At 33.5% G+C, this 26,334-nt stretch overlaps 5 protein-coding genes across 10 annotated transcripts; 1 reads left to right on the forward strand and 4 right to left on the reverse strand.

Moving 5' to 3' along the window:
• Nucleotides 1-620: 620 nt before the first annotated feature.
• On the reverse strand, nt 621-3,988 carry LOC105646606 (Peptidase S24/S26A/S26B/S26C family protein). Of its 3 annotated transcripts, XM_020684312.3 has the most exons (6): nt 3,782-3,985; nt 3,010-3,215; nt 2,860-2,932; nt 1,662-1,827; nt 1,341-1,465; nt 621-880 (listed from the first exon to the last, which is right to left on the reverse strand). In XM_020684312.3, the coding sequence occupies exons 2-5, from the start codon at nt 3,173-3,175 to the stop codon at nt 1,358-1,360; spliced, it is 513 nt and encodes a 170-aa protein (XP_020539971.1). In that variant the 5' UTR covers nt 3,176-3,215; nt 3,782-3,985; the 3' UTR covers nt 621-880; nt 1,341-1,357. The 3 variants fall into 3 exon arrangements, with proteins under 3 accessions (XP_020539971.1, XP_012087876.1, XP_012087879.1); XM_012232486.4 differs by lacking the exon at nt 621-880 and having other exon boundaries at nt 1,135-1,465; XM_012232489.4 differs by lacking the exons at nt 621-880; nt 2,860-2,932 and having other exon boundaries at nt 1,135-1,465; nt 1,662-1,843; nt 3,782-3,988.
• A 1,063-nt stretch (nt 3,989-5,051) lies between these two features.
• LOC105646604 (chlorophyll a-b binding protein CP29.1, chloroplastic) lies at nt 5,052-6,218 on the reverse strand. Its single transcript, XM_012232483.4, has 2 exons — nt 5,641-6,218; nt 5,052-5,541 (listed from the first exon to the last, which is right to left on the reverse strand). Exons 1-2 carry the CDS (start codon nt 6,136-6,138, stop codon nt 5,182-5,184), a joined length of 858 nt encoding a protein of 285 aa, XP_012087873.1. The 5' UTR covers nt 6,139-6,218; the 3' UTR covers nt 5,052-5,181.
• Nucleotides 6,219-8,459: 2,241 nt separating this feature from the next.
• Nucleotides 8,460-11,700, forward strand: HMGB1 (high mobility group B1). Of its 2 annotated transcripts, none has more exons than XM_012232482.4 (8): nt 8,460-8,611; nt 9,352-9,436; nt 9,667-9,798; nt 10,090-10,147; nt 10,230-10,274; nt 10,599-10,679; nt 10,767-10,817; nt 11,411-11,700. In XM_012232482.4, exons 2-8 carry the CDS (start codon nt 9,369-9,371, stop codon nt 11,468-11,470), a joined length of 495 nt encoding a protein of 164 aa, XP_012087872.1. In that variant the 5' UTR covers nt 8,460-8,611; nt 9,352-9,368; the 3' UTR covers nt 11,471-11,700. The 2 variants fall into 2 exon arrangements, with proteins under 2 accessions (XP_012087872.1, XP_012087871.1); XM_012232481.4 differs by having other exon boundaries at nt 8,461-8,611; nt 10,767-10,850.
• A 688-nt stretch (nt 11,701-12,388) lies between these two features.
• Nucleotides 12,389-15,785, reverse strand: AIRP2 (RING/U-box superfamily protein). Of its 3 annotated transcripts, none has more exons than XM_020684355.3 (5): nt 15,657-15,785; nt 14,140-14,290; nt 13,922-13,988; nt 13,551-13,782; nt 12,389-12,751 (listed from the first exon to the last, which is right to left on the reverse strand). In XM_020684355.3, the coding sequence occupies exons 2-5, from the start codon at nt 14,245-14,247 to the stop codon at nt 12,541-12,543; spliced, it is 618 nt and encodes a 205-aa protein (XP_020540014.1). In that variant the 5' UTR covers nt 14,248-14,290; nt 15,657-15,785; the 3' UTR covers nt 12,389-12,540. The 3 variants fall into 3 exon arrangements, with proteins under 3 accessions (XP_020540014.1, XP_037497071.1, XP_012087870.1); XM_037641143.2 differs by having other exon boundaries at nt 14,140-14,272; nt 15,361-15,747; XM_012232480.3 differs by having other exon boundaries at nt 15,361-15,744.
• Nucleotides 15,786-17,522: 1,737 nt separating this feature from the next.
• Nucleotides 17,523-26,304, reverse strand: RUS5 (root UVB sensitive protein (Protein of unknown function, DUF647)). Its single transcript, XM_012232479.4, has 15 exons — nt 26,063-26,304; nt 25,758-25,817; nt 24,830-24,981; nt 24,444-24,544; nt 24,113-24,171; nt 23,944-23,990; nt 23,788-23,866; nt 23,072-23,144; nt 22,112-22,201; nt 20,763-20,822; nt 20,543-20,656; nt 20,272-20,332; nt 20,074-20,192; nt 18,254-18,346; nt 17,523-18,158 (listed from the first exon to the last, which is right to left on the reverse strand). Exons 1-15 carry the CDS (start codon nt 26,206-26,208, stop codon nt 17,931-17,933), a joined length of 1,482 nt encoding a protein of 493 aa, XP_012087869.1. The 5' UTR covers nt 26,209-26,304; the 3' UTR covers nt 17,523-17,930.
• Nucleotides 26,305-26,334: the final 30 nt, after the last annotated feature.

Genomic DNA, 26,334 nt, shown 5'->3' on the forward strand with positions numbered 1-26,334 from the left:
ATAGATTATTTAATTAATAAGAGTATATTAAAAAGTAAAAAATAAAATTAGAGTTTAACTATATTAACCAAAATTTGTTAATCAGCAAGTAAATCAAACCACAACAAATATTATGGGATAGAATAAATATTATTTTATCTTTTATTAAATTGAGAATAGGTACACTTGTAAATGAAAAAATAAAAAGCCTTATGTGATACCTTAAATCAAACTTTGATAAATTAGGATTGCAACTCGAAAGCAAATCTATTTGCTAATTAATTTTAATTTTAATAATTACACATCTAGTTTTATTTTCTTCTATAACTATAATGCATATCTTTTATGCTTTTTTAATTGTGATTAAATACAATAAAAGTAGATTTTATCAAAAAAAAAAAAAAAAAAAGATAGTTGCATGCTCAATATTTTATTAAAAAACATCTGCAACACTAATACCCATTGACTTTTAATTATCACCAAATGGAGATCTTATATAGAGAGATATCAGATATTATGAAAATTAAATTCAAACATAAACCACTCCTTGCATGTTCTATTCAGTTGGAGGATCATTGTTCTCACTTTTTTTCATTTCCGAGATCCTAAAATTTGAAAATAAATAAATACATAGTCATGGATTTTAATAATTTTCAATATTTATATTTCTCAAAAAAAAAATTAAATATTTATAAAAAACAATTTAGAATCATATTATAACCAATGCTAACTCCAAAAAATTGATTTTTAATACTTCTAAAATAGACTTAACATTATCTTATTAAAAAAAAGAAATATATCAACATGGAATCACAAGGAATCTCTAATTTGAGCCATGTATCTCTATAGCAATATTCCTACTGGAAAATGTCAAATTTTCTGGAACTCCAATCCGCCGGACCTGCAATTTCTAAAAGTTAAAGACATGCTAATTCTACCCAGACTGCAAATAAATCTAACCATGGAAAAGTCTGTTCTTGCCATATAACAACCCTAGAAATTCAGAAGACAACAATATTGCAATAAGCCACTCGATGGGACATTAGCATCGTTCTTTGTAACACTAACATTTGAATTAGAAATCTTTTTTTTTTTTTTTTTTTTTTTTTTTTTTTTTTTTTTTTCTATTAAAACATCACTGAACTCATTCAATGGTGTAAACCAAACTATCCCTTTTTATAAATAATTTGATCCATTTGAGTTGGCCAAATCGATAACAGTAAGAGCAACAGTGACAACAATAATAATACATCTCAAAAATTATTTTAAGAGCACTACCAACTGAAAACAACAAAACAATGCAAAAAATATAAATTTAGAGGGAAGTTAGTATCCCCGTGTCCCAGTAAAAAAGGACTCACTGTTTTTTGAATTTTGATTAGAAGGAAGAAAGCCTTTCCTGAGGCATTCTTGTCTGAACTTTGTTTATTCTTTGAGGAGGCCATACAATATGGGTAACCCTTCCATTAATTAACCCCAAAGGAATCTGTCATGAATAGCTCTTTTTATTAGGACAAAACAAGAAAGAATTTATATGTTAAAAAAATGAAGCATACGTAGATTCTACTAGAAAATCATTCATATTGCTAATAAATAACTCAGCAAAGGCTTTAGGTAAACTGATAACATTAAGTGCAATTAGAAAGTAAAAGCTATTTATAATTATGGTCTTATGTACACACCGGGCCAAAAGATTTTGAATCCGCGCTGCAATGCCAATTATCTCCCTCAACCCAACAATGTCCCTCTGGAATCTTGACAACATCATTTGAATGAATAGTTCCAATCCATTCACCTGGTAAGCCAATAATTCTCTTTACGAGTTTCTCCTTGTGATTATTTGGGGAGCTGCACAAAGATGCAACTATAGCAATATCAGATATCAGACAGAAAATCTGCACTGTTTTTTATGCTCAGTAATGCCAGTTATATATCACAAATTGATTGGTAAGACTATACACTTGGTTCTGCATTTATAGAGAGAATATCATTAAGAATGAAAATTTTAAAAACATGTTAACACCAAATATCATTTACAGGCACAGTTAATATTGGGCATGTAAGAATGCAAATTGAATCTCATTCAGACTTCACCAGGGAATGAAAAAATCAGTAGTTCAAGTGCATATATCATTCTTTTGAGCCCATTTCAGCTTCTTTTGGTATGTTGTAATCTAGTCAAGATAACTTGGAAAATGGTATGGGACAAAGGAGCCTACAGTAAGCTGAACACTTTGGCGCACACAGCAAGCCAATTTTAGCATGCATCAAGATTTCAAAACTAGAGTTATCCCTCACAAACCGAGTGGCAATAGCCACTTGACAACTCATATGGCATAGCTTAGGCTGGCTGTAAGGCCCAAAATCTACATTCTCTGACTCATCTGAAGTTAAAATGGAAAAATTACGTTTGAGTTACTCTGCAGCTTGTACAACTTTCTAAATCAAGTGAATTTTCAATTAGAAATCTAGTTGCATAGTAGTTTTCTGACGTGAATGATAGAGTTACCGAAAAAGCTACTTCTGTCTTCTGAACCACCGTAAAAGCACATGAAACACACAAAACACCCGCTCATCTTCCAAGAGAAAGTACAAGTGGCTAGTAGCGTTTAAACCTAAAAAGACTAACCCATTCCTTCTTGACTGGCATTTTATTACTAGCTTTGACAAATAGTACATATTTATGAGTTCCAAGAAATATCTAATGTCCCTTTTTCCTGTTAATCTTTGGAACAAACAAAGATGACCAAAATGTTTGAGCTGTACAACTTAATAAATGTGAAGGGAACAGAATGAGAATCTCTGTTATAAGAGCACTATATCTATATGGTGGTTACTCGAGTATAATGCCATGTAAATACTGCCTAGGAAAAGACCTACCGGAAAACTACGACATCACCATGTGAAAACTCGTATTTCCGAAGACAAAATTTCTCTACTAGAACACGGTCATCTGCAGCCAAAAAATGATCGATGGATGAAAAATCATAGGGAAACCACTCCTGTTGAGTTTTTGCTAAAAGGAATTACCAGTTAATGATCCCCAAAAGGTGCTGGTCCCGGGATTCAATGTGGGGGACATAGAGTTTCCTCGCACCGGAACAATGCTGGCATATCGATCTGCAACAGTGAGCCCTATGATTCCAACCGTGAAGCAATTCTTTGCCAAACGCCACAAAATATTCTGAGATCCCATTCTGCAACTAGATGCATGTCAAGTGGAAAATTGCAACCATCTGCACCAAAATCAATGTCATGCAATTTCTATTGATAGACTCTCAATCTCACAATCCTTATCACGAAACTCAATAATAGACTCTCAATCTCACAATCCTTATCAAGAAACTCAATAATAGAATCTCAGTGTCATTGACAAACTAACAGGAGGGTCTTGCAAACTCAAAATGCCGGCAAAGCTTTTAATCAGTATGAGATAGTTAAGAAATCATGAACCGAAGAAAATCCTTAACCAAACATGCATCTTCAAATGTTTTCCACATAAACAAACAAATAAATGCAAAGGTAACACTTAAGAATAGAAGGAATATACAATGATCCTGTTTCTCTAGGCAAATAATCAAATACCTTGTACGCATGAAATTTCAGTTGAATGAAAAAGATACCTTTCGCTTATGCTCAACCACATCCAGAACCAGTAAAATAAATTTAATTTATTATATAAGATAAAGACAATGAGAAGTGACAACAAAAATGAAATCTAAAAATTTAAGACTTGCATAAGATGGAAAGTTAAAAAAAAAACAAACAAAAAGATTAGAATTAAAAGCGGAGCGGGTCTTACATGGGAGCTTGTTGTTGCTTCTCTTCTTCTACTGGCTACTGTAACTTTCTTCTTTACTATATATTTTGCATTCTTCTACAGCTTGCAAGGATGGCGCGCGAACGTTGAAGGACCAAGTAAAGAAAGAAACAGAAACACTTGATGTCAGATCGATGACGGCTGCGAGAACGTCCGAATGAGACAAACAATACAAAATTGCTTAACAATAAAAGCAGAAGGCGCTGGGCGTAATTATGCTTTCGTTCAAAGGGATTGGGCCGGCCTTTGATAGATGTTTGGGGTATTTGATTGTCAGGCCCAACTTTGTTAGTCATTTAGTATGGTTTAAATGGATCAATGAGAAGCCCGAGGCCTATGCATTTTTGAATCCAATCGAAGATTTTATGCCAGTAATCCGTGTACTCTTTTTCGATTAGCCTTTGTTTGGCAAGCAGCCGTAGGTTTTTGATGAGATTTGTGTCCAACAGGATAACATTTTTGTCTGAAGATTAGACAAAAAGGTGTGGGATGAAGAATCGGTAGAGGAGAATGAGATAGTGTTAATGGTTGATCTGACCCCTTGGTATAATTCTTTTCATGTTCCTTATGCTCCTATTGTAAGCTTTAAGAATATTATAGTGGCTGATTTGAAGAACAAGAACGGTATTGGCTGGAATGAAGACTTAAATGTGGGGGCCTCTTTGTTCCTGATGAAGTGAATTTAATTTCGAGTATGCCTACGAGTTTACAAACTTGTATGATGTTCATAGCCTACTAATCATTGGTTTAACATAATTGCTAGTTTCTCCTAATGCATCATTTGGGAGAGTTTAATAAATTAATTTTGGATAACAATATTCAATTTAATTGCATAACAAATGTAAGCGTAGTAATTAATTAATTAATTATGCAAAGTGTTTTAATTATTGTCCTGGTTATAGAACGATATTTAAAAAAAAAAAAACAATTATTGCATAAATATCATCATCATCAATCAATTAAACTATTTAGTATGTTCATCTAGCACCATCTAAGTAATAATTGAAGAATTTCAATTTAATATAAAAAAATATTCCTTCCTTTCTATCTAAGACACATGACCTAAAATTTGCCTAATTTTAGATATAAGGTACGTAGAGTCTATTAGGAGGTTAACATTTTTTTTTTTTTTTTTTTTTTTTTTTGTATTTAATTTTGTTTGAGCATCCCCTATAGCTAGAGATATGGAATTTCCCCTTTTTCTTTCTTTTGTTTTAACTTATTCATGAAGTATGATGAAGCAATATCGCCATTTCAAAAGCAGAACAATTAACTTAAATTGCCATGTTATAATTTTTACAGGAAGCACATGTAATGGTAAAACAACCTAGTAAAACATTCTCAACTTTCTCACAAGAAAAAGGATGACCAGCGGTAATGTTTTAAGAGGTCAAGTTATCAATAATGGTCGTGTGGAGAGGGTCACTCAAGTGAGTAGCCCAGTTGTTGAGAGGTCCTTTCCCAGTAACAGCAGCTTGAACTGCAAAACCAAGGAAAGCAACCATGGCAAGGCGAGCGTGCTTTATCTCTGCCAATTGAAGGGTCGCCTTCTTCTCTGGATCAGCTGCTAGACCTAATGGATCAAAGAAACTGCCTCCAGGGTATAGCCTCTTCTCTGGGTCTAGCTCTGCGTTTCTTTGGAACTCAATGTATCCAATCACCAAAACCTCAATCCAGATCAACGTAGTTATAGAGAACGGCAATGGTTGCCCGAGGTATGATGATCCTTCAACTAGCTCGACCTGAGATAAACACACCATTGATGAGCTACGGCTTATATTTGATGACTGAATATTAGACTAGCAACCAAATGGCTAGAAAATTAATATATAGTAGCGTACCTTTCCGGCGTCTTGCCAGGTGACTCCGGTGAGCCACTCAACAGCAAGAGCTCCAAGAGTAGCCAACATAGCCCATCTTCCATGAATGAGTTCGCACTCACGGAACCTTTGCAGCCCAAATACCTCACTGTAAGGCTGGAAAGGAGTTGACTTCACATCCGCAAGCTCCGTACGTGTTCCAATCACATCACCAGCCAAGTTCTTCGCCAAGTTCTGATCCAAAGAATCCAACTCAAACTGCAAATACTCAGCGGGTTTCCCTAGCCCGAATGGGTCAAACCCATAGTCACCTACCAAACTACCGTCTAACCATTCCGGTGCCTTGGCTCCTGGATACCACAGCGGCCGGTCTGAGCTGGGTTTGGACGATTTCTTCGGTGCGGACTTTTTGGTGCCAAATCCAAACCGAGCTTGGATCCGACCAGAGTTAGTGTAAATATCATAAAGGCGTGTTCCCATGAAAGATGATGCAGCGGCAGCAGCTGTGGAGGCAGCCATGGTTAGGTTCTAACGTGTGGCGGGATAGATGGTGGAGATGGTGATTTTGATTGTTGTTGTGTTATTGTATAGCAAGTGAAGTTTTAAACATTTGATTTAATGAACTTTTGGTGCTTTATCCATGGTGTTTGGGAATAGCCATTGGATCAAGTTGCGTATCCATCTGACGACTACGAAAGTATCGGTCTTATCTTCGCCTTATCTCGATGTGGGGTCCAATGACTACCACTCTGCTGTTTGAATGCTGTATGATTTTTTTTGTGGCTGATCTTCCCAGGAGAAAATCTACTCGATTCCCTTCGGATTTTGAAAGGATAACCTCCAGTTTCATAGGAGTTTTGTTCGTCTCTTGTCCAATGTTGACACCTGTGTGTAATAAAATGTGGTGTAATAACCTAAAAATATTGATATGCATGTGATAATAATATATAAAAAAAATAGTGATATTTCATGAGATCCCTGGCAAATTCAAAGCCCAGTCCATTTTAAGACAAGTCTCTCCGGTCCCAATCGACAATTTTTTAAACCCAATCCATTTTAAAGCAAGTTTCTATCCAAATCCTTTACCGAGCCCAGAATGTATGCGGATCTGTCCTCGCTGATGATGTTTTATTTTATTTCTAAAATATAATTTATTTGAAAATATTTTAAAGGTTTAGGAATATTAACCAATTAAAAAATATTTAGTTATTATGACCGATTGCAACAACCAACATCAGTCACCACCGCCACCATCTATCACTGACTGCATACAAATATAATTTATTTTTCTATGTAATATTTCTCTTGTTTAATAACAGATTTTAAAATATAAAATTTCTATAAGTATTATATATTTCTACAGTTTATAAATTAAAATATTAATAATTTCTATTAATTTTTTAAATATAACAATCAAATAATAGAAAATGAGTTACTTAGAAAATAATTTTCATGAAAAGAGACCATAATTTGCTATCTATTTCAGGTTTAAAAAAGGTGGGAATCATCTTTAAGAAAAAAAAGAGAATAACCTTTCCATTTTTATATTCAAATTACTGTTATTGTCATTTTATATTTTTTTTAGTAATTTTAGAGTGGTTGAATTATCATTAAAATTTTCCAAAAAGGTAAAATAATCAACTTTGATTGAATTACAAGAAAATAAACAAAATTATTATAATTTACATTTATACCTCAAGTTTTAAATATTTTTAATTTACTTTATCTACAAAAATACAATAGACACTGATGTAATGTTTTCTTTTATAACAGTTTTTCTTTTTTTTCTTTTTTTTTTAAGGATTAGTTTTCAAAAATTACCCCATAAAAATAACCTAGTAATGGATCGCCATATATGATTTCTTCAAAAAAAAAAAAGTATAATTTTGACTATCGTATGTTTATAGAAATTCAAAGAAAAAGTATTTTTCCATATAAATAAAAAAAATCATAATTATAAAATTAGAGTAAGATAATGTTTTTTATTTTTTTTTGAGTTTTAGATGAAGTGGATTTGAATCCGAATCTATTATCAAGTCATAGTGTATATACTTATTTTACATTATGCTATGTTTAGTTTGTTTTATAAGTTAAAAAATTTATTTAAAAAACCCACAAGTCAAAGGTAAAAGAGTTTTTACTTTTGACTTGCCTTTTACGTTAAAATTACTATTTGACCAAACAAATACTATATTATCTAATGATTCTTGCAAATGCCAGCACTACTAGTTACTTAAATTATTTAAAACTAAAATTTTAAATGATTTTAATAAACACTTAATTATTTATCTTCAGATTAATTTATAAATTGAAAATAGATTTTAAATTTAAAAATAAAAAAAAATAAACAGCATAACCAAGCAGCTCTATTCTATAATAATCTAAGAAAAATGGTCAAACCAAGAAAACTTCAAAGTCAACAATCCGGTCAAAAGTCCACCCTCGTGAAACCATTCATACGCTGACACAGATACTAAGATATCATTCGGCGCTAATCATCACTCGCCACACCACTCAAAAAAGTTGAGTTCCATGCTATGCTGGCTGTTCATTTTACAATTATATCCTTGTCTTATTTACATTTCATTTTTATAAAGAGAATTATTATGATAAATGTTTTTAGAATTTAACCAAAATTTTAGAATCTCTCATTTAATAATTAAATAAGAAAAGAAGGTAAAGAAGGACAAAACTCTATTTAAACGAGTGAATACAAAACAGGTCATGATATTTATCCCCAAAAAAGCTTTATGATCTCGAGGATTGGGCACCGGCTTAGCCCGTAATAGGATGCTGACTCATACGGCGCGAGGACATGAAGTTTACCGGTTATTCCGGTCACTTCACGAAGTTCGCCACTCACTCGGTCGGTCGTACCCCTAGCTTTTGTTTTTTTTTTCCTTCGTTATATTATTCCCTCTTCATCGGTTCTTCTCTGTTGTGTTCAACTCTGTTTCAAATAGAGGCATCGCCGTTTCTCTCTGGTTCTTAGGTTGCGTTTGTTTATTTAGATCTGCTATCTTTATTATTACTTTATTTCGTTTTCTTTGGTTGTTATCGTTTGTTTGGTTTCTCAGAAAATTGAGGTAGTGGATGACTTGATAATTTTCCTGGCTGTTAATGCTCTGTTTTCTTTTTTTCCGTTACTCCTTTTCTTTTCTCTTGGTTTTTGTTGTTTATCTTCTCTTGACGAAGAACTAGAGAGTACCAAAACTTGCACGGTTGGGAAATTTTATTGTTGAAATTGAGTTTGCTGTCATATTCAACCTAACAGTGAATTAGATGTTTCTTTTTCTTTTTTTTTTTTTTTTTTTTTTTTTTTTTTTTTTGAATATATTCATATACCATATTCAATAATTGAGCTTTTTGATATATCATATCTGTTTTCTTATAGTTCTCTTGGTGGATTTGACTGGTCGATTGTAGACTTGAACCTTAGTTTTTAATTAGTTTGTGGCATTTGTAGAACTCATAGACCTTTTCTTGATGAGTTTTTCGGATGTTATTTATGTTTGTTGCGTAAGTATCAATGTTATAGTTAATCATTTATGCTTATAGTTGTACTTGTGCATGTAAAGATTGGTGCTTTGATTTGTTTGATTGGAGTAATGACTTGGCGCCTTGGGCTAAGGTTGCCATTTGTGGAATTTGGAAGTGTTTTAATAGTGAAACTGTATCACAATTAATTATGTATTGAACTGATCAACTTGATCTAAACTCTTGTTCCAACAGGTGAGGACTAAGTAGGAATGAAAACAACCAAAGGTAAAGGGGCTGCAAAGGCCTCTAGGGAAGCTTTGAAGCCTGCTGATGACAGGTTAGTTAATTTTCAAATGTTTTGTTTGTTTTATATCATTAATTAACAAATTATACTGTATGTTTTGTTTGGGTTGTCATGATAATTGCAAAGGATATTCTTAAGATAAAAGGTATTGGTTTGCTGGCCTAGTACTAAGTCCTATTGATATCTGATGTTGTACATTTGTTGGATACAGCGATTAGCGGAATGTTATTGTGACGGATCATATATATCTCTATCATTTTCAGAAAGGTTGGAAAGAGGAAGGCAGCAGCAGCAGTTGCTGATAGGAGCAGCAAACAAAAAGCTAAGAGGGAGAAAAAGGCCAAGAAAGATCCCAACAAACCAAAAAGACCTCCAAGTGCTTTCTTTGTCTTCCTGTATGTGTTTCAGTGCAAATTAATTGACTCTTTTGACTCGAAATTTTTCCTTTCATTTGGCATAAATGAATTTGACGTTATAAACCATTTATGAGTTATTGTATTTGATGTAGTTATGTCGAATTCTATAATATTGAATGTTATGGGAACGGAATGAATATTTAATATTTCATTTATAACAAACATGAAAATGTGAATATTTCGAATGGTTTAAACGTAATTTGGTGGAATTTAGTTATACCAAACAAGGCCTTAAGGTTGCTCTAATTTTGTTTTATCTCTATGTTGCAGTGAGGAGTTCCGAAAGACTTTCAAGAAAGAAAATCCTCATGTGACAGCTGTATCTGCTGTAAGCTATCAACAAATTTTGACCATCTGTATATTAAATTGCTATTTTAACCTATCTCATTGTGCATAATTCTGTATTGAAGGTTGGGAAAGCTGGGGGAGAGAAGTGGAAATCCATGTCTCCTGCTGTAAGTACTGGAATTTTTTCTAATATGTGATTTTTTGTTTGTGAGGTTGTGTATCTCTTGGTTTAAACTTGCTATATGAATCTATATTCTTTGTTTCTTGATTACGTGGGATTTGTTTGCAAGCTTCAGAACACATTAACAACTCATCACATTCTTTTCGATGCAAGCACACTAACCATTTTATTGGGATTTACTTGAATTAACTGTTTTTGTTTCCTTTTAGCATCTTTTTTATTCTTGTATTTGGAAACAGTTGTTGAAAGAACTTCTTATTCTGTGAAATGGTTGTAAATAATTTTTAAGTTTCATTTCTTGGTTTGGCAGGAAAAAGCACCATACGAAGCTAAAGCTGCCAAAAAGAAGGATGACTATGGAAAGCTTATGAATGCATACAACAAGAAGCAGGTGAGCATAATGCATCAACCATTCGCCTGTCAAAGGAGTGTTCTAGTTGTTTGTTGTGTGTTCTTATTGTCTCTGTTATGCTGACAGGAGAGTGCAGCTGATGCTGATGATGAGGAGTCAGACAGGTCCAAATCTGAGGTAAATGATGAAGATGATGAGGCTACTGGAGAGGTTGGTCAACCTGTTTATCACTGGGTTGAGTTGCCGCATTATAGCTTATTTTTCACAATATACTCAATTTGCATGTGTTTTATGACATATTGAATCTGTTACTTCAACATATATTAGCCGCTCTATGGTTGTCTTAGACAGCTTGCTCACATATCATTATTGTTGCCGTATAGCTGCATTGCTTATAAACTGTTAACCTTCTCAATTCATTACCAAATTGAAATACTAAACACGGTGTTTGTTCTCGCTCTGTGCTTTTGCAACATGGAGGCATGGAGCAGCAGATATGGTAAATGTGGCTTTGATAATTGCTTAGTCTTCTGTTGAGTTGGCAGAACCTCTAGGCACATAGTTAACTAAATTTTCCAGTCAGTCAACTTAATTTTATGCAAGTTAATTTTTGAAGGCATTAATGAAATGGGGAAAATTTTATGGCTGCAGCTGTCTTATTCTTTCATTTTTAAAATAGGAAAACTAATCAAATATCGTTAGGTTGACAAGATGTTTTTCTTTCCTGTCATGGTGATATTAGCACTTATTTATGTCTCCTTTCTTTTCAGGAAGGTGAAGAGGAGGAAGAAGAGGATGAAGCGGAAGAGGAAGAGGATGATGATGACTGAACTTTGGATACTTTTGATTTTGGGCATCATGTGATTTATGGAAGAGATTTTGGATCTTGTAGATGCATACTGCTAGTAGGTTATATATCATCTTGTTAATTTGAAGCAGGAGGGAAATCTTTTCTTTGCAGAAAATTTACCCTGCTACCATGATGCCTTGTCGGTTACTTGGATACTATACATAAAACCATATCTGACACTAGATAAATATAGCATCTATAGTTTTTCAACCTTGTGTGCATAAATGTTCGTATTTTTTTATCCTGTCTGATTATGCATCAGTTATCTTGTTCCATGACATGATGTTAAGACATCGAGTATGACTATACCTTCCCACCTGAATATTTATATAACATGTATATAAAATAAAAGCTGGAATTTTTGTCGTATGGTTGGGTTTTTTGCTTACGTGAGGACGAAGGTTTTAGGTTTGAGCCAAAGAGATTTTACCAACCGATTGGTGAATAAAAGGTTGTTTCAGTAAGAATAATTTTCAAATATTTTCAATTAATGTAATTTTTTTTATTAAAATAGTTAATAAAAATCTTTCAGCTGAAAAATTTCTCAACTTTTATCAAAATTAGTAACTATAATTTATAAAAAACAATCTACTCAGCTTTTATTTTCATTAATGTTGTTTAAAGAGACCCTTTGGTTAAGGAAGATTGAATTCATGTATCTCACTCTAAGAGTAATTTATTTTATGAACAAAATAATCATAAACAGGCGAACGACTAATCGCATAAATTTAGGGTTACCATAGTGAAATTTTTATTAACCATAGTGAAAATTTATATAATCAGCATTTGTCCCCGTAAAAGCGGGGATCACACTAGCAAGTCTGCAGTAAGTATCACCTTATTGTTTACTTATTACATACAAGCTTGGACTCTCCCAAACAAGAAAACAGAATATGCATTGAATTCCAACGTATAATCTAAATGAATAAATAAAATTATCCAGTAATCATCAACATGTATGTACAACTTAGAATGTGTTCCTGAGAAAGGAAAAACAATAATCATATACAATCAACTAAATAATTATATACAGATCTCTAAGCCTGATATTCATCGGTGACAAGGATCATAGGAAGCAAACATTGGCTCTGGAACAATGAGAGGTAACTTGTCAATGTATACAAATAATCTCTTTAAATTCTCCCTGGTAATCGACGACAAGTCGACAACCTCATTTTTGCCGGTGTAGATCCAGAGGTCACCCGAGTTTACTCTCTTAAGACTGTCCCGGCAGAAAGGACATGACTGGGACCGTGCCCGCCTAATAGTATAACAAAAAAGAGAATTCAGTCAGTAGAATCAATTGAAGCATAAAAGAAGCAACAGCATTTAAATTAGCAGCTACTAATTGGAGCAGCAAGCATAGAGCATGTGCGAGTTCTTTAAGACCAGAACCATAAATAAATAAAGCTGCAGCAGGGATTGGGATAGGTAGGGAGGTTGCAGGACTGCTTTGTTACATGAACTAGTTCCAACCTCAAATCTCCTTTTCATGCTTCTGATTTCAATTGATTGGAATTTCTTTTATCTCTAACCTTGCTTATATTATCAAATCCTGTTAAGTTGTCACTGCATATCATTTTTGATGAATTTCTCCATAATTAATGAAAGTTGACATTAGTGCCAAATAGGCAAATCTTATTACTAGAGAGTTGACATTTGCCATGATTCTCCTGCAATTTGAAAACTCAAGCAGAGGCACTATTCTGGGAAGGGGGGTGGGGGTGGGAAGAGCTTTTAAATAAGGAGGAGATGCCTTTTTTAGACAATGGTGGAAGCAACAACAAAATACACAAAACATCAATTAACTTGTATGCAATAAACTTCAACATAAAGCATGCACTGAGCACTGAGACTGAAAGATATAGCCACTGCAGCTACATTGAAGAAACAGGCAGTAGAATTCTATAATCATGCAAGTTAACATAATTCCCTGATTGTGACTACAATTTGGGAATGACAGGTTGTAGCCCCCTCAGCAATCCCAAAATTATACCAAAAACAATCAGACATGATGCCACATTCACAGATAAAAACATATTGTGAAATAGTTAACTCACCAATTCCGATAGCACTTCATACACATGGAATGACTGCATTTGGGCAATACAACCTTGGTGTTCATTTCCATACAAATTCCACATTCTTCTTCCCTCTCTAGATCAATTTCAGACAACTTTCCTCTGTCCATTTCATCTTTCTTTTTGTACTTAGCGCAAATCTCTTTCTGTTTCCTCTCTTCTACATCATTTATTCCCCTTTGAAGTTGCAATAAAGAAGGAAATATCACCCCTGTTAATAAATATCCAAAATGGGTGAAATCAGATAAGCTTGACTAGTCCTACAAGAAAATAAGAATACAAGACAAATACACTATACAATAAACTGCATTGTTTCAAAACATTCCATCAACCGCCATACATATACTCACCATAAAACTCTCTTATACTAGCTTTTCTTTCATGAATAGACATGGTTGTCTTTCCATCCTCATAAGCCTGTGATACAACATCATATTATTACACCCTTGACATTTAAGAAAAGTTAGCATCTTATCAACACAGGCAGAGGGGATTTTAACAATCAAATACTGATTTCAATTCTCCAAAACATAACATCACATTAGTCATCGCACAAAATGCAAATCACCTTGTATATGAGAATCCTAAGCAGTCCCAAGGCACCAGCAAGGTGGCAATCAGTCCACTGAACAAGAAAGAGGAAAAACTGAGCAGCAGGACTGTAAGACAATCTCATTTGAAGGTAGGCACCGTCAAATTCCCTAGGATAATCAGAAGCACTGCATCACAAACAAACGTTTACCAATGAAACACAATAATCTGAACGTAAGTCACAATCAATTTTCCTATATTAATGCACAAGTCCATGCAAAAAGCAAACCCTTTCTTTCTCTCCGAGGAACAAAACTGTAAAGCGGAAAATACAAAAAACAAAAATCAGAGCCATAAGAATGTCAAAAACAACAGACCAACTTTCCTTAGTTGGCAGCATGAGAAAGAAGCTTAATATACTAAACAGAGATAATGCATAATTCGAACTCCCAATTTCAAGAAAGCAAGACCACAATGGAATAATTAATCTGGTCCAATTAAGTGGTAATCATATATTATTTCATAGGACAGCCAACAAAACAAACCATGTGCTTGACCTCTGTCCGTTTTTCCATTCATTCTGTGGTTTTATATTTGCTTATCACCTTAACAGCAACATCAATATATTTCTTCATTTTGGGTAAGTTGCAAATATAATAGATCACACGTGTAAAAAGCAAATCCAAATTCTTGCTCAACAAAACACCAGAATTAAACTTCAAAATCTTCAATATCTAAAAAGATAAAGGTTCCATAAAGATTAAAGCTTTTTTATCCACTAAAGGGGCACAAGTTAGGTAAATGCCCCCGTTAGAAATAAAAACTGCAGGCACACCTGATACTTCCAATTACATCTGGCCTTCAAAAATATCAAAACCCACTACTTTCCCTTTTACGTGTGATTTACAGTGTTAATTACTGTATACGCAAAAGCAGGTGAGCAAGTTACTGATTAGTGAATTCAGGCTTACCCAGAATCATCCAAATTATAAAATATCTACAGTATCTTATCCAGAAGGTCATATTCATATTAAGAAAAAAAAAAAAAAAAAAAAAAACATCAGCTAAGAAATCAACCAAAATAAACCCACAAAACAAAGTTGATCGCTCATGAAAATCTAAATTATAACTCAAATTTCTCAGGGTTTACTAAAAATTGGAAATTTAAGATTGATTAATACACAGAAACAAATAACTTAACAAGTACAAAAGAAAAAAATAAAACATAAATAAATAGAGACAAAAATAGAAGAATTACAGTGTATTGGCAAATTGAATATCGGCTTCAAGAGCCTTAAGAGAATCCTTAAACGATTTCCGCATTTTTCACTGTTTTCCTCTCCTACTCCACCCCCAAACCAAACAGAACAAAACAACTCTTTCAAAACTCACCACCGCCCATTCAACGACTCCTCAACCCGACAAACACCATGGAAAAAAAAGAGGAGAAGCTCATAACCAAACAGTCCTTAAATTAAAAAAAAAAAAAAAAGAACAAAAACCACAATTCACAGAGAGAGAAGCAGAGCAGAGAGCAGGAAGTGTGAGCTTTACAATTTTAGTATTTCGCTTGGAAAACACGTAATAGATATCTCTCGTCGGTTGAGTTTATTTTTATCTTATTGTTTTTATTTACTCAATAATTTTTAGAAGAAGGATGGAGAGAGGTTGAGAATTATATTAACTTACTAAACTACCCTTAACTTTTCCTCGAAATCTATAAAGCTACCGGCTACCGGCTTCAGGATATTTTTTGCTCGTAACATGTCAGTGATGGTTCTTGTCTCACTGTAGAGTCTATTTTAGAGACAGTTTCTTTATCAAGCAAGGTTGTATTAGAAAATTGGTGCTTCTAATGGTGACGTTAAAATTTTGCTGTATTTTAGTGTTTCGTGTATACCAGTAACGTCTGATATAGCATCTAGTGACGCGTGGCGACCATGCATGATTTGATCCAACCGTTAATGCGGGTCCCACGTTTAGAAGCGCGACGTTTTCCTATTGGTAAATGAAATGGGCCCCGCTTAAGGCCCAACGAACTATTCCTACATGCACGTCAGGAAAGCCTCCGAAGAAAAACTTTTCGTCTTATTGTAAAGTTCTAAATACAATTTTATTTATTTCATTCTCAAAAAATAATAAATATATATATATATAATTTATTTGGTATGTTATAATAAAATAAAATTTTGGATTAATTCTTTTAATTTTATAGATTCATCTACTATTCTTTATAAAGCTTAGGCAGAGTAAGTAAATAATAAAGGCCAAATAATATCAAAAAGTTTAGATTTTGCCAATTTTATATTTTTAGTCAATTTTTTAAATTTTATAATTGTTTTTAACTATTTGTGGCTTCCGTCGCTAGTCCGTCAAAAACTTATTGATTTGGACGTTAAAGCTTACTGCTTACTCACAGCACTACTTAGTCGGTATGAGTTGATTTTGCTAAAAAGCTATTAAATCAAAAGTAATTATATTAATTTTCAAAAACCACCAAAACTCCTTTATATTAATTTTTCAAAAAAGATAAAGTATGCTTATTTAATAAAAACTCTGTAATTGCTAACTAAAAATAGAGTTAGCAGTTTAATTAAAATAATTCAAAAAAACAAAAGAAAAAAAAAAACTTCCATATCAAACTAGTATTGACCCTTTGATATTTATTTACTACTTGAATTAGACTGAAAAGCTCAAAAATAAACAAAAGAAAACGAGACATTAAAATTTGCCATAAAAATCAAGAAGCCAAATAAAAGGATATATAAAATTGAAATGTTTGTATATTAGAATTCACTTTATTTAATTGATATACATAAACATCTCCAAGGTGAATTCATGGTATCATTTGATAAAATTAAAACAATTAGCTAAAAATTGTGAAAGTGGTCAAACTTCATTTTTTTTTTTCTTTATCATTTGCGTAATCAACATTGATTAGGCAAATGTGGGATCCATTTATAAAATTTAACTATTACGTTAGTAAGTTTTGGACGGCAGACTTTTGGATTTGAGTAACAATCTAGTGTGATCAAACATTTATGACATATTAGAGCTAATTATCTCTCAAAATTTCCTATATATATTAAAAAAAAAAAAACGGAACTTGCATTTCTTACATATGAAAAGCCATTAGAAGAGACAAAGGAAATCCAAACTCTAGTTGCATTTCTTACAAATGAAAGCAACGAAAAAAACCATTTAAAGAAAAAAAAAAAAAGAATTAATGTCTCAATTAATCTACATTTGTCTTTTAAAAAAATTAATCTAAATTTGTGATTGGTAAACTTTCCATGTGACATTTTTATTTAAAAAATAGCTAAAATCCTATGAAAATATGACAGTTTTTCTTTCACAATTTTTTTTGTCTTAATTGTAATAAAATAAACAAGAAATATTGATTCCCATTATAGGCATGAATGAAGATGACTTAAATGCATCTATTAATTCCACTTGTATTCAAATTGCAAAAATGGCTACAAAATTTTAACTATGAAAGAAACATCAACTCGCATCAAAATGCAAATTCCAATTTGAAAAAGGAGGTTAGACCAAAGACTTATCTTTGAGCAGCTTACGAGTCTGCCGTGACAGTTGAGGCATTCCAGTCAACTGGAAACATAACTTCTAGCAAAACATGGAGCTCAGCCTCTTCTCTTTTTTTTTTTTTTTTTTTTTTTTTTTTTTTTTTTTTTGTGTCAGGGTGGACGACACGCATGAAGCTGGACCTTCTTCGAAGATTTGACCAATAAATGGAACTACAGCCAAAGGGTTTTCGTTTTTGCTGTTGAACATGTTAATGATACTTGGATTACCGATATTCGAAAATTAAAAAGCATCCAGTTCAATGGAGATATCTCTTGGGACTTTCAGATTTATTTGATGCCTCTTCCATCCTGCTACATCCAACTTCTGGATAAAATCTTCAAACCTACTTTCCATCTCTAGTAGACTTTGTGCAAGCTGATCAAATACATTAACAGAGCTTTTCCAGTTCTCATACAGCCAATAAGTCTGCCACACACTCCGTAAGACCGACATACTAGTAGCTCCAACCTGCAGTGGAATCTTAAGTTTGATCAAGTCGAAAAAATATTTAATTAAACATTATTCACTTGTATCATTCCAAATTATTTCCTATATTTGAGCACCTTGAATGACACAAACACCTCAAAGTCCCTTCTTTGTTGGTTTACCATAAGAAAATATTTTTCCTTTGCATATAGTTTTAAAAGTGTCTTCACCTGTTCCAAAAAGAACAAAGAAACAAAAAAGATGAGGATACTTGTATAAATCAAACTTGAGCATCTGACGTACCATAATAAATATGTAGTTTACTAAACATTCTTACTTGATAAAGATTTCTTTCCCATCACAAGGTCTCAGGTTCAGATCCTAGATGAAGGAACAGGGAGGTTTATGGGAAGGGGACAGCTACCTTGTATTTTATGGCTTATTTCAATTCAAAAGTACCAAAACAAGTTGATGAAGTCCTTATTATTTATAATTGTGTAGTCAACTTCTAAAATATGAAGCTCATTTCTTCAGGACTTTGACCCAGATGATCAAAACGAGGACCTAATTGATGCCTTGACACTTCAGAAGGACAACAGCGCAAACAAGTGCAACTTAAATGGTAAAAGGACCTGGCAACATAAGCAGAAGAATTGCACTAATAGCTTCATAAAGTAACTTTACTTTTGAGGAAGCAATCTATTGAAAAATATGACTTGATGACTTTTCTAAACATTGTTAATTTAGATTTGTGATTAATGGGTGTTTTACCTCGATTGGAGTTATTAAAGGTGTGCCTTATGGCTCAAGGGCTTGCGCCTCAAATGTCCTCAGGCAGGCAACCTCACTCAGGCAAGCACCTCTGGGTAAAAGCATGCACCTTTTTATATATATAACCAAGTCATGCAGGGTTTTTCTTTCAATATAAAATTGTCTATCTAGCATCTGTTTACATAAAATAAATAGATTGCAATATGAAACCAATGATGTAATCTGTGATTCATCCATGACGACTTCATCTAGAGCTCACCTCTTTTCATTCAGCCTCCAGCTAGCAGCCATTCAGATACGTCTCTCTCAATTTCTCTTCTATTTTCTTCCTTTTTTTCTCCCATGTTCTTGATTCAACTAGTTTGGGCTAAGGCTTGGTTGTTGCTGTTGTTCTTGATTCTACTCCCCTCTATCTAAATTCCAATATCTTAAAATATATATGCTGACGATTTTCTTTCTGATTTGTGAGTGTTTTATTGGCTCTACCACTTGAGTTACCGGAGTCCCGGGCCATGCTATTCAATGATATTGGAAAAATGGCAGCGTAACGTAACAACTAGAAAGCTGGTCGCCTTTGGTAAGGGGGTGTTAGAAATAAGCCACCGCCCGACGAAACAGCGATTATGAAGGAATGAAATTGTCTTGAAACTTAAGCTGTTACAGCCAGTTTCTTTTAGCTTGAATTATGGCTTCAAAGCCCCTCTCTTTGTAACTACAGAGGTAGGCAAACCAAAGTTTGAAAGCGCACCCTATAGATAGGAACTCCTATTGATGCAATAATCGTCCCCTCTCACTTAGTTCTAGGTATGATACATCGAGGCCTTGTTTTCCCATTTATTTCTGATTTTTTCCTGATAAAATATAATATTCAAATTTATGTGTTTTACCTTATTTTATTTCATTTTTGCACCTCCCCGCACTTGGGCACGCCTTCACCCAAAGGCTAGCGCCAAGGTTCCAGCAGCCCTTTGAGCCCTAGTGCCCGTTGTGCCTTCAATTACTATGGGTCCACTATATGAATGGAACCCATCTCATTTACTTGTGGAGAAAGTACTCTGGATATAGTCAAGTCTTTTCCTAAAAAATAATAATAGGAGAGTGGCTCAAGTCCATCTACCCTTATTAAGGTACGCAAATAAATGTAATATTTTAAGCTGCTAAATATTTGCTGTAAATGAAAATACACCTTGGTAACAGATCTGCCGCTGCCGACCATCTCCTCTAAGGGTACACCAAAAGTAATCCGTGGCGTCATGAAAGTTTCCCACGATAAAATATTTTCTTCTCGATTACAATCAACACATCCTGAAACAAATATATCATGCCGCATACTGTAAAATGAGATGGCTTATATGAAAAAGAGACTCGTAAAATATGGAGTTACCTAAAACAAAATTGTGTAAAATATGTGATTTCACCAGTAAACGAGCCCGCTTGAGATTTATCTGTGTAAAAGGTTCAGTAGAATGAAATGCCATTAATGGTCAACTATAAACATGTCTTTCAAATCCAGCGACCACCACCATCACCACTGTTTTTTTCTCCTTACATTAATTAAGTTTCATCACACTTCATTAAGAATATGAATGCATCTATCCTCTGACAAGAGGATGTCCAACTCAAGGAAAAAGGAGATGACAGTACAACATTCTTACTGTGTCAAACTGTAGAACTGAAAGTGATAAATAACGTAACCAAAGGTGCAGGAGCCGCATGCTCATCCATGTTGATGCCAACAATGGAAAAGATTTTACGAGGCCAGGTGTATCCTGCACTTATAATTCTAAAATTTAATGCATAAAAAGTGCTGTTTGTTAAATAAATAATAATATTCAAGAGTATAAGGAGAAACATCAAGAAACTAGAAAAATATACCAGGATCAATATGCCAAAACCAAGGCCAAGCAACTGAGCAACTACTTCCCAAACTTCTTCCTGATGAACAAATTATCAAGTAAGCATTCTTTTATTAGAAAAGCTTATACATCATACATTCAACAAAAGAATATTAGTTAAAGTAACAACCTATGCCTTCTTTTTTCTTCCCTATATGCATTCATCCAATGGAAAGGCAGCAACTTTGGACGACAAAATGAAAACTTCTTTTAAACATCAAGATTTTTCTCTGTTATTTCCATTCAATTATTGAGATAAGGCTTAACACTTATTCTGACAAAAATGCCTCCAAAAAATAATATTTGAGTTTAAGCCAATGAGTAGATTAATATTTAGTGTACAAAAATGACCTATGAAGCATCACACGATATCATAACTTCATAAGTCAAGCAAGTACTTCAAACCATGAGAGTTTGTTTTTCCCACAACAAAGCAGATTGCACCTGAACTTTGCAGTTAAAATTGATATCTTCAATCCACAATAAAATTTTAGTCATTGTTTTGGACCATCACCAGCAAGTTTGAAGATTTTCGGTGTAGTGTTCTTCAACAAGATAGCTGAATTGCTTCGACCAAATGGTCCAAAGTTCAAATCTCAGGTGCTCCCTTTCTTATTAGCTAAAAATTTCAGCACAAAGGTGAGGCAGTTCTTTACCACTACTGAAAGATCTATCATTATTCAACTTTCAGCATTATAAAACACAGTATTATTGATGCTAATGTATGATTCTTCCTGGCTTGTCTTTCTTCCATACTCAGTAGCATGCTATTAAATTTTTCTAAAATGGGTTCAAACTAAGTTGGAGCAATACCACTTCATCTAAGACTATCATTTTGTTTTGGCAAGTGATCCTTCCCCCCCAGAATTCATTGATTTGCATCCATGAAAATGTTGTGGGTGCGCTATAGTGTTAACCACACTGTTTCATCTAGCAGGATGAAATAGTTTAATTGATGACAACAGAAAAATCATTTTCTCAAAAACATTTCAAACATGTTTCATGAATCATGAATCCCGAGATAGAAATGGTTGAAAATTAACAAGACTGGAGAAGTCTGACCACATCTGTTGCCCGATAATTTGTAACAGGGAAGAAATTATTGACACAACAAGAAAAATGAGATAAATGCTTTTGAAACTACAATAATGACAACAAAATAGCCACATTACCACTACAATTGTAGAAAAGTATATAGGTTTTGCCCAACATTTCTGATGATCAAGGCAAAATTATCAGTTTATGCAATGACTGGAAACACAAAGCATTATAAAATTGTGGAGATGTGACAAACCCATTAATCAACAAAGAACATAAAATGCAACACACCTTTGCAGCTACCTCTCCTAGATTTCCTGAGATTGAAAAATGGTTCTGAATTACACGGAATGAGGGATCTTTTAATCCTCTTGCTACAGCCTGTTTGAATGCCAATCTCCAACAAATCAAGTCAGCTCTTGAGCATATTAAATCAGTGACTTTCATCGCTACATAAACAAAAATGGAAAGCACAGAAAATGTAGACAAAACAGATAGAGCTACTTCTATTGATTATATGTCGCCAATTAATCAACTGAACGCTATGTTGCACAGACATGGACATGTTGTATGGATGTATAATCATTGAGTTCTTAAAAATTCTGCATCAATGATATATCTTATGAAGAAATTATACAAAGTGACTCAAATTAGTATGATTTTCAAGAGCTGAAGACAGTAATTGAATAAAGGAAAACAATAATATATGATTCTTCCTATTATCTTAGTTTACTCCCACACAAATAAACTGTTCATCTATATATGTGTCAATAGTACACACAGACCATAACTTTAAAGCATTTTACAGCTAAATTAAATCCTTGAATTGATTGATTTCAGAAAACAGAACTCACTCGCTGGTCCCCTGTTATTCTCCTAGTACCTACATTCCTTGTAAAATCCTGCAACTTTTTATTTTTTTGAGCGACAATGACATTTTTTCTAATTCAGCAAAAACATGAACAATCTATCTTTGGGATTAACGATCAAAATCCAAAATTGGAACATGATATTTCACAGTATGAAATGTAATTTACATGTTCACCATGCACTGAAGTTACATTTATGCTCACCCTTGACACATCCTGCTTTGTTTTTTGTTTGAGATCTTTGTCCTATTAAAAGAAAGCAGAAGTGGCTGGGAAACAATGTGGGAACCATATACAAACAGCATATGATTATGTGATGTGGAACAATTTAAACAATGATGAATCATGTGCAGTATATATAAAGAGCTTTAGAAAAGAATACCTTTGTAAGATTTCCAAGGGAAGCCAATGGTAGGAAGTAGCCAGGATACACTTGGGTGGTTAGATCAAAGATGCTGTAAATGATGGAATAAATAGTCCTATTTTCAGATTTAATATGGAAAAGCCAACACTTCGAGTTTGTTAATTTTTCAAATTTTGATTATCAAGCCCTGTACCTTATAACACGTTCTTAAACCCTCTTAGTTTTTTTTCCCCAAGGAGGAACAAGGAGTTGCAATCTAGCATTATATTCTTGTACAGAATACAGATGTGGTGCATCAAATAATACAGCATCTATATATATGCATACCAATCAATTCAAATTTGATTTGGTATCCTCAAGTTGAAAACCAAAACAGTAAACTAATTTCGTTTTTCCAAATCGAGCAAAAAACTGTCTTAAGGGCTTAACCAAACAAAATTAACAAAATTGGTTTGGTTTGTTTCAGTTCAGATTGGTGGTTTCGACTGAATAATGCACATTCCCAGCACTCAAGGATTATTAGCAAGAACATCAGATTCCTTCAAGAGCATGTATGTCTGTGTTTAATGGATGTGAAACTTTGACTTTATAGTCTCAAATACAAAGTACACTGGCTCAGTAAACACAATTTAAGTTGGAGATCTAAATAGTCTAGCTGGAAATTTAGGAGTTTAAATATGAGATTTTCCATTTCATTTTATTTATAATTCCTACAAATAGTTTAAACCACAGACCTTCCTGCACTGCCAATGAAGTCTGCATACATGCGCCATTGTTTTGGATCATCATCAAAAAGATTTCCAAACCGTCCACCTGGATAAGTTGAAAGAATTTGGCACTAAACTTCCGTTTTTGGTATATAATTTTTTTATAAAAGAAAACAATAATACCAATGAATAAACGTCCTAGAGCTCCGATGCCATCCTTTGACACCCATCTGCAGAAACAATCACAAAACCTATGACTTAGTCCAAAAAAATGCTAATTGCATAAACTTTACAAATAGAGTATAATTTGATATATCCAATATACAATAAGCCAACCAAGACAAAGATTCACCTGATGGCAGCAGCAGAAGCAGCAGCTGTAGTACCTGTGAAAGAGCCAACACCAACAGCCTGTATGTATATTGTCATAATTATTCAGCCTGTATGTACTAAATTGTGGTGCATAGAAATTGAAATGAGTATAATTGTGCATTTTTTCATAATTAAAAATGTATTTGAGATAAGGAGATAGAATTTTAATAAAAACTTCATTAAGTATCATATTGCAATTCTATGAACCATAACATAGGTTGCAAATTCTAGCAAAATGAAACTAGTTAAGAAGTCTTATGCCTAGAAAACATACCCAAGGAAAATTAACGGCCTGAGTTAGATTGACATGCCTTGAGAAGACTTGATGTGACTAACGTGTGACAGATCCACCCAGTAACATTGGTAGGGAACTGTAATAACATGTACTGCAAGTAGTCATCTGAAACTGATCCTGCATTTAGAGGGAAGAAGGGTAAGAAAAAAGTTAGTTCTAGGAAATATGAAACCACAGGTTGAACTCTGAGACATACAACGAATACAAATGGAAAACAAAATAATTGTAAGAAATTTTCTTTTGATGTAGTAAATAGACACATGGCATGGCCAAAAAATTTCAAATATCTGGAACAAGAATGTGTTGGGAAATTATTTAAAAGAAATAGGATGACAAATAAATTAATAGAGCCAAAAAGAAAAAGAAAAAACATGAAAAAAAAATGAAACAGACACTAGTTACCTGGGAAGCCTGCAGGTAGAATAAAATCTTTGACAATATATGGAAGCCATAATAATTTTGTGCCAGACGAATGTGATTCTTGGGACCTGCTATTTTTGGCACCATGTTCCTCAAGAAAACTTTTTAATTGCAAGTCATCATCCAACATGTATCTGTTTGTCAATCAAAGATTCAAGAGAAACGACTCATATGCAAAGAAAAAAGATACAAATAACACAATTTGTTTCAAAGCAATACATCATGAATTATTACTCAATGAATCCATCCATCCATCAAGAAAAGAAAAACATTTTTCTCCTGCAACAAGGAAAAAAAGATTTTGACTTGCTAAGGAGGGGAAAGAAAACATTATTCTCCCACAAGTTAGATTAGTGAGTTTGTCTTTGCACATATTTCAAATTCATCCTCATTTTCATCACATTTACTATTCAAGTGTAAATTTTGGCATGTTTCAATAGTAAGCAATTATTCTATACATACTTAATCATCACTAAAAGCCTAGAGAAAAGGCCACATACAATCTGCAACTCTTATGTGAACAGTGAATGTAAAACATTGTCTAATCATGCAAACATTTTTACATTTCTCATTGATGAATCTAGTCAACAAATAAAACTTAAGTGCTAGAAACCCAATGAAGCTAATAAATTGAAATCTTATCATTTTTTTAAGTCCTCCCAATCCAATCGCAAAATTATTACACAAAAGAGAGATAAGAAAAGACATCCCTGTTTTAATTAATACCAGAAACCTATTTTAATGTAACCTAATCTTGTTCTTAATCTTTAACTAATTATTTGAATAAAAGAGCAGTAAAATTAAAAATTTCCACAAAACAATTAAGAAAAGTTAGATAAAAATAAATCAATAAATACAATAAAAGCAAAACCCGAAGATAAAAGAGAGATTATACAGTAATAGTAATAACCTTCTAGCAGTTCCATTGCTATATCTCTCCACCAAAATCACATTCGATTTGCAATGACCCCTGTACAAGCAAAAAAATCAGTATATACTCTTTTGAGCTGCTAAGTATAAGAACAACATACAATTCAAATTGCAATTCCAGACTCTTTGCCGGTATCAGAACCAAGAGTACAGAATCCATTACACTGCACAACCTAATAGTTCAATTTGGCTCTAATAAATTCCTTAATAGAGTACTTCCACGCATTTACTCAGCAAACGACATGTGAACGTGAAATGTAAAGTTAGGCATGATGAAGCGGTTACCTCCAATTGCTGGCCTCATCGTCATCTTCTCCCTTTTGAACTCTGGACTCTACTGAACAACAGAGAATTTGAAAACGGCGAGCTTTGGTTCTAATGTAAGGTTCGAGAGCTGGTGCAGCGAACGAGAACTGGAGAGAGTAAGCCATCTCTTGCAAAATGTCGCGTTAGTCTCTGTAACTAAGTAGAAGACGTTAAAAGAGAATGCGCTTAGTTGCCTTACTGTCCATCGCTTCTTTATTTTATGATGGATTATCCTAATAGGAATATCCATG

Source organism: Jatropha curcas, chromosome 2, assembly GCF_041381405.1.
Source record: "Jatropha curcas cultivar XTBG-Jc1 chromosome 2, XTBG_Jcur_1.0, whole genome shotgun sequence".
Lineage (NCBI taxonomy): Eukaryota > Viridiplantae > Streptophyta > Magnoliopsida > Malpighiales > Euphorbiaceae > Jatropha > Jatropha curcas.

Excerpts from the sequence above, each read along its gene's own strand:
- AIRP2 (XM_012232480.3), bottom strand. The coding sequence starts at position 15,425 with ATGCGGAAATCGTTTAAGGATTCTCTTAAGGCTCTTGAAGCCGATATT. Across the intron at positions 13,989-14,139 it reads TTAGGATTCTCATATACAAG|GCTTATGAGGATGGAAAGAC; the intron begins GTGATTTGCATT and ends GTTGTATCACAG. Across the intron at positions 12,752-13,550 it reads ATGAAGTGCTATCGGAATTG|GCGGGCACGGTCCCAGTCAT; the intron begins GTGAGTTAACTA and ends TTATACTATTAG.
- LOC105646606 (XM_020684312.3), bottom strand. The coding sequence starts at position 3,175 with ATGGGATCTCAGAATATTTTGTGGCGTTTGGCAAAGAATTGCTTCACG. Across the intron at positions 1,828-2,859 it reads GGTGATGTCGTAGTTTTCCG|CTCCCCAAATAATCACAAGG; the intron begins GTAGGTCTTTTC and ends ATCTTTGTGCAG. Across the intron at positions 1,466-1,661 it reads ATTCAAAATCTTTTGGCCCG|ATTCCTTTGGGGTTAATTAA; the intron begins GTGTGTACATAA and ends TATTCATGACAG.
- LOC105646604 (XM_012232483.4), bottom strand. The coding sequence starts at position 6,138 with ATGGCTGCCTCCACAGCTGCTGCCGCTGCATCATCTTTCATGGGAACA. Across the intron at positions 5,542-5,640 it reads CCTGGCAAGACGCCGGAAAG|GTCGAGCTAGTTGAAGGATC; the intron begins GTACGCTACTAT and ends TGTTTATCTCAG.
- HMGB1 (XM_012232481.4), top strand. The coding sequence starts at position 9,369 with ATGAAAACAACCAAAGGTAAAGGGGCTGCAAAGGCCTCTAGGGAAGCT. Across the intron at positions 9,799-10,089 it reads AGTGCTTTCTTTGTCTTCCT|TGAGGAGTTCCGAAAGACTT; the intron begins GTATGTGTTTCA and ends TCTATGTTGCAG. Across the intron at positions 10,851-11,410 it reads ATGATGAGGCTACTGGAGAG|GAAGGTGAAGAGGAGGAAGA; the intron begins GTTGGTCAACCT and ends CTTTCTTTTCAG.
- RUS5 (XM_012232479.4), bottom strand. The coding sequence starts at position 26,208 with ATGGCTTACTCTCTCCAGTTCTCGTTCGCTGCACCAGCTCTCGAACCT. Across the intron at positions 24,982-25,757 it reads AGCAATGGAACTGCTAGAAG|ATACATGTTGGATGATGACT; the intron begins GTTATTACTATT and ends ATTGACAAACAG. Across the intron at positions 18,347-20,073 it reads GCGGCAGATCTGTTACCAAG|GTGAAGACACTTTTAAAACT; the intron begins GTGTATTTTCAT and ends TTTTTGGAACAG.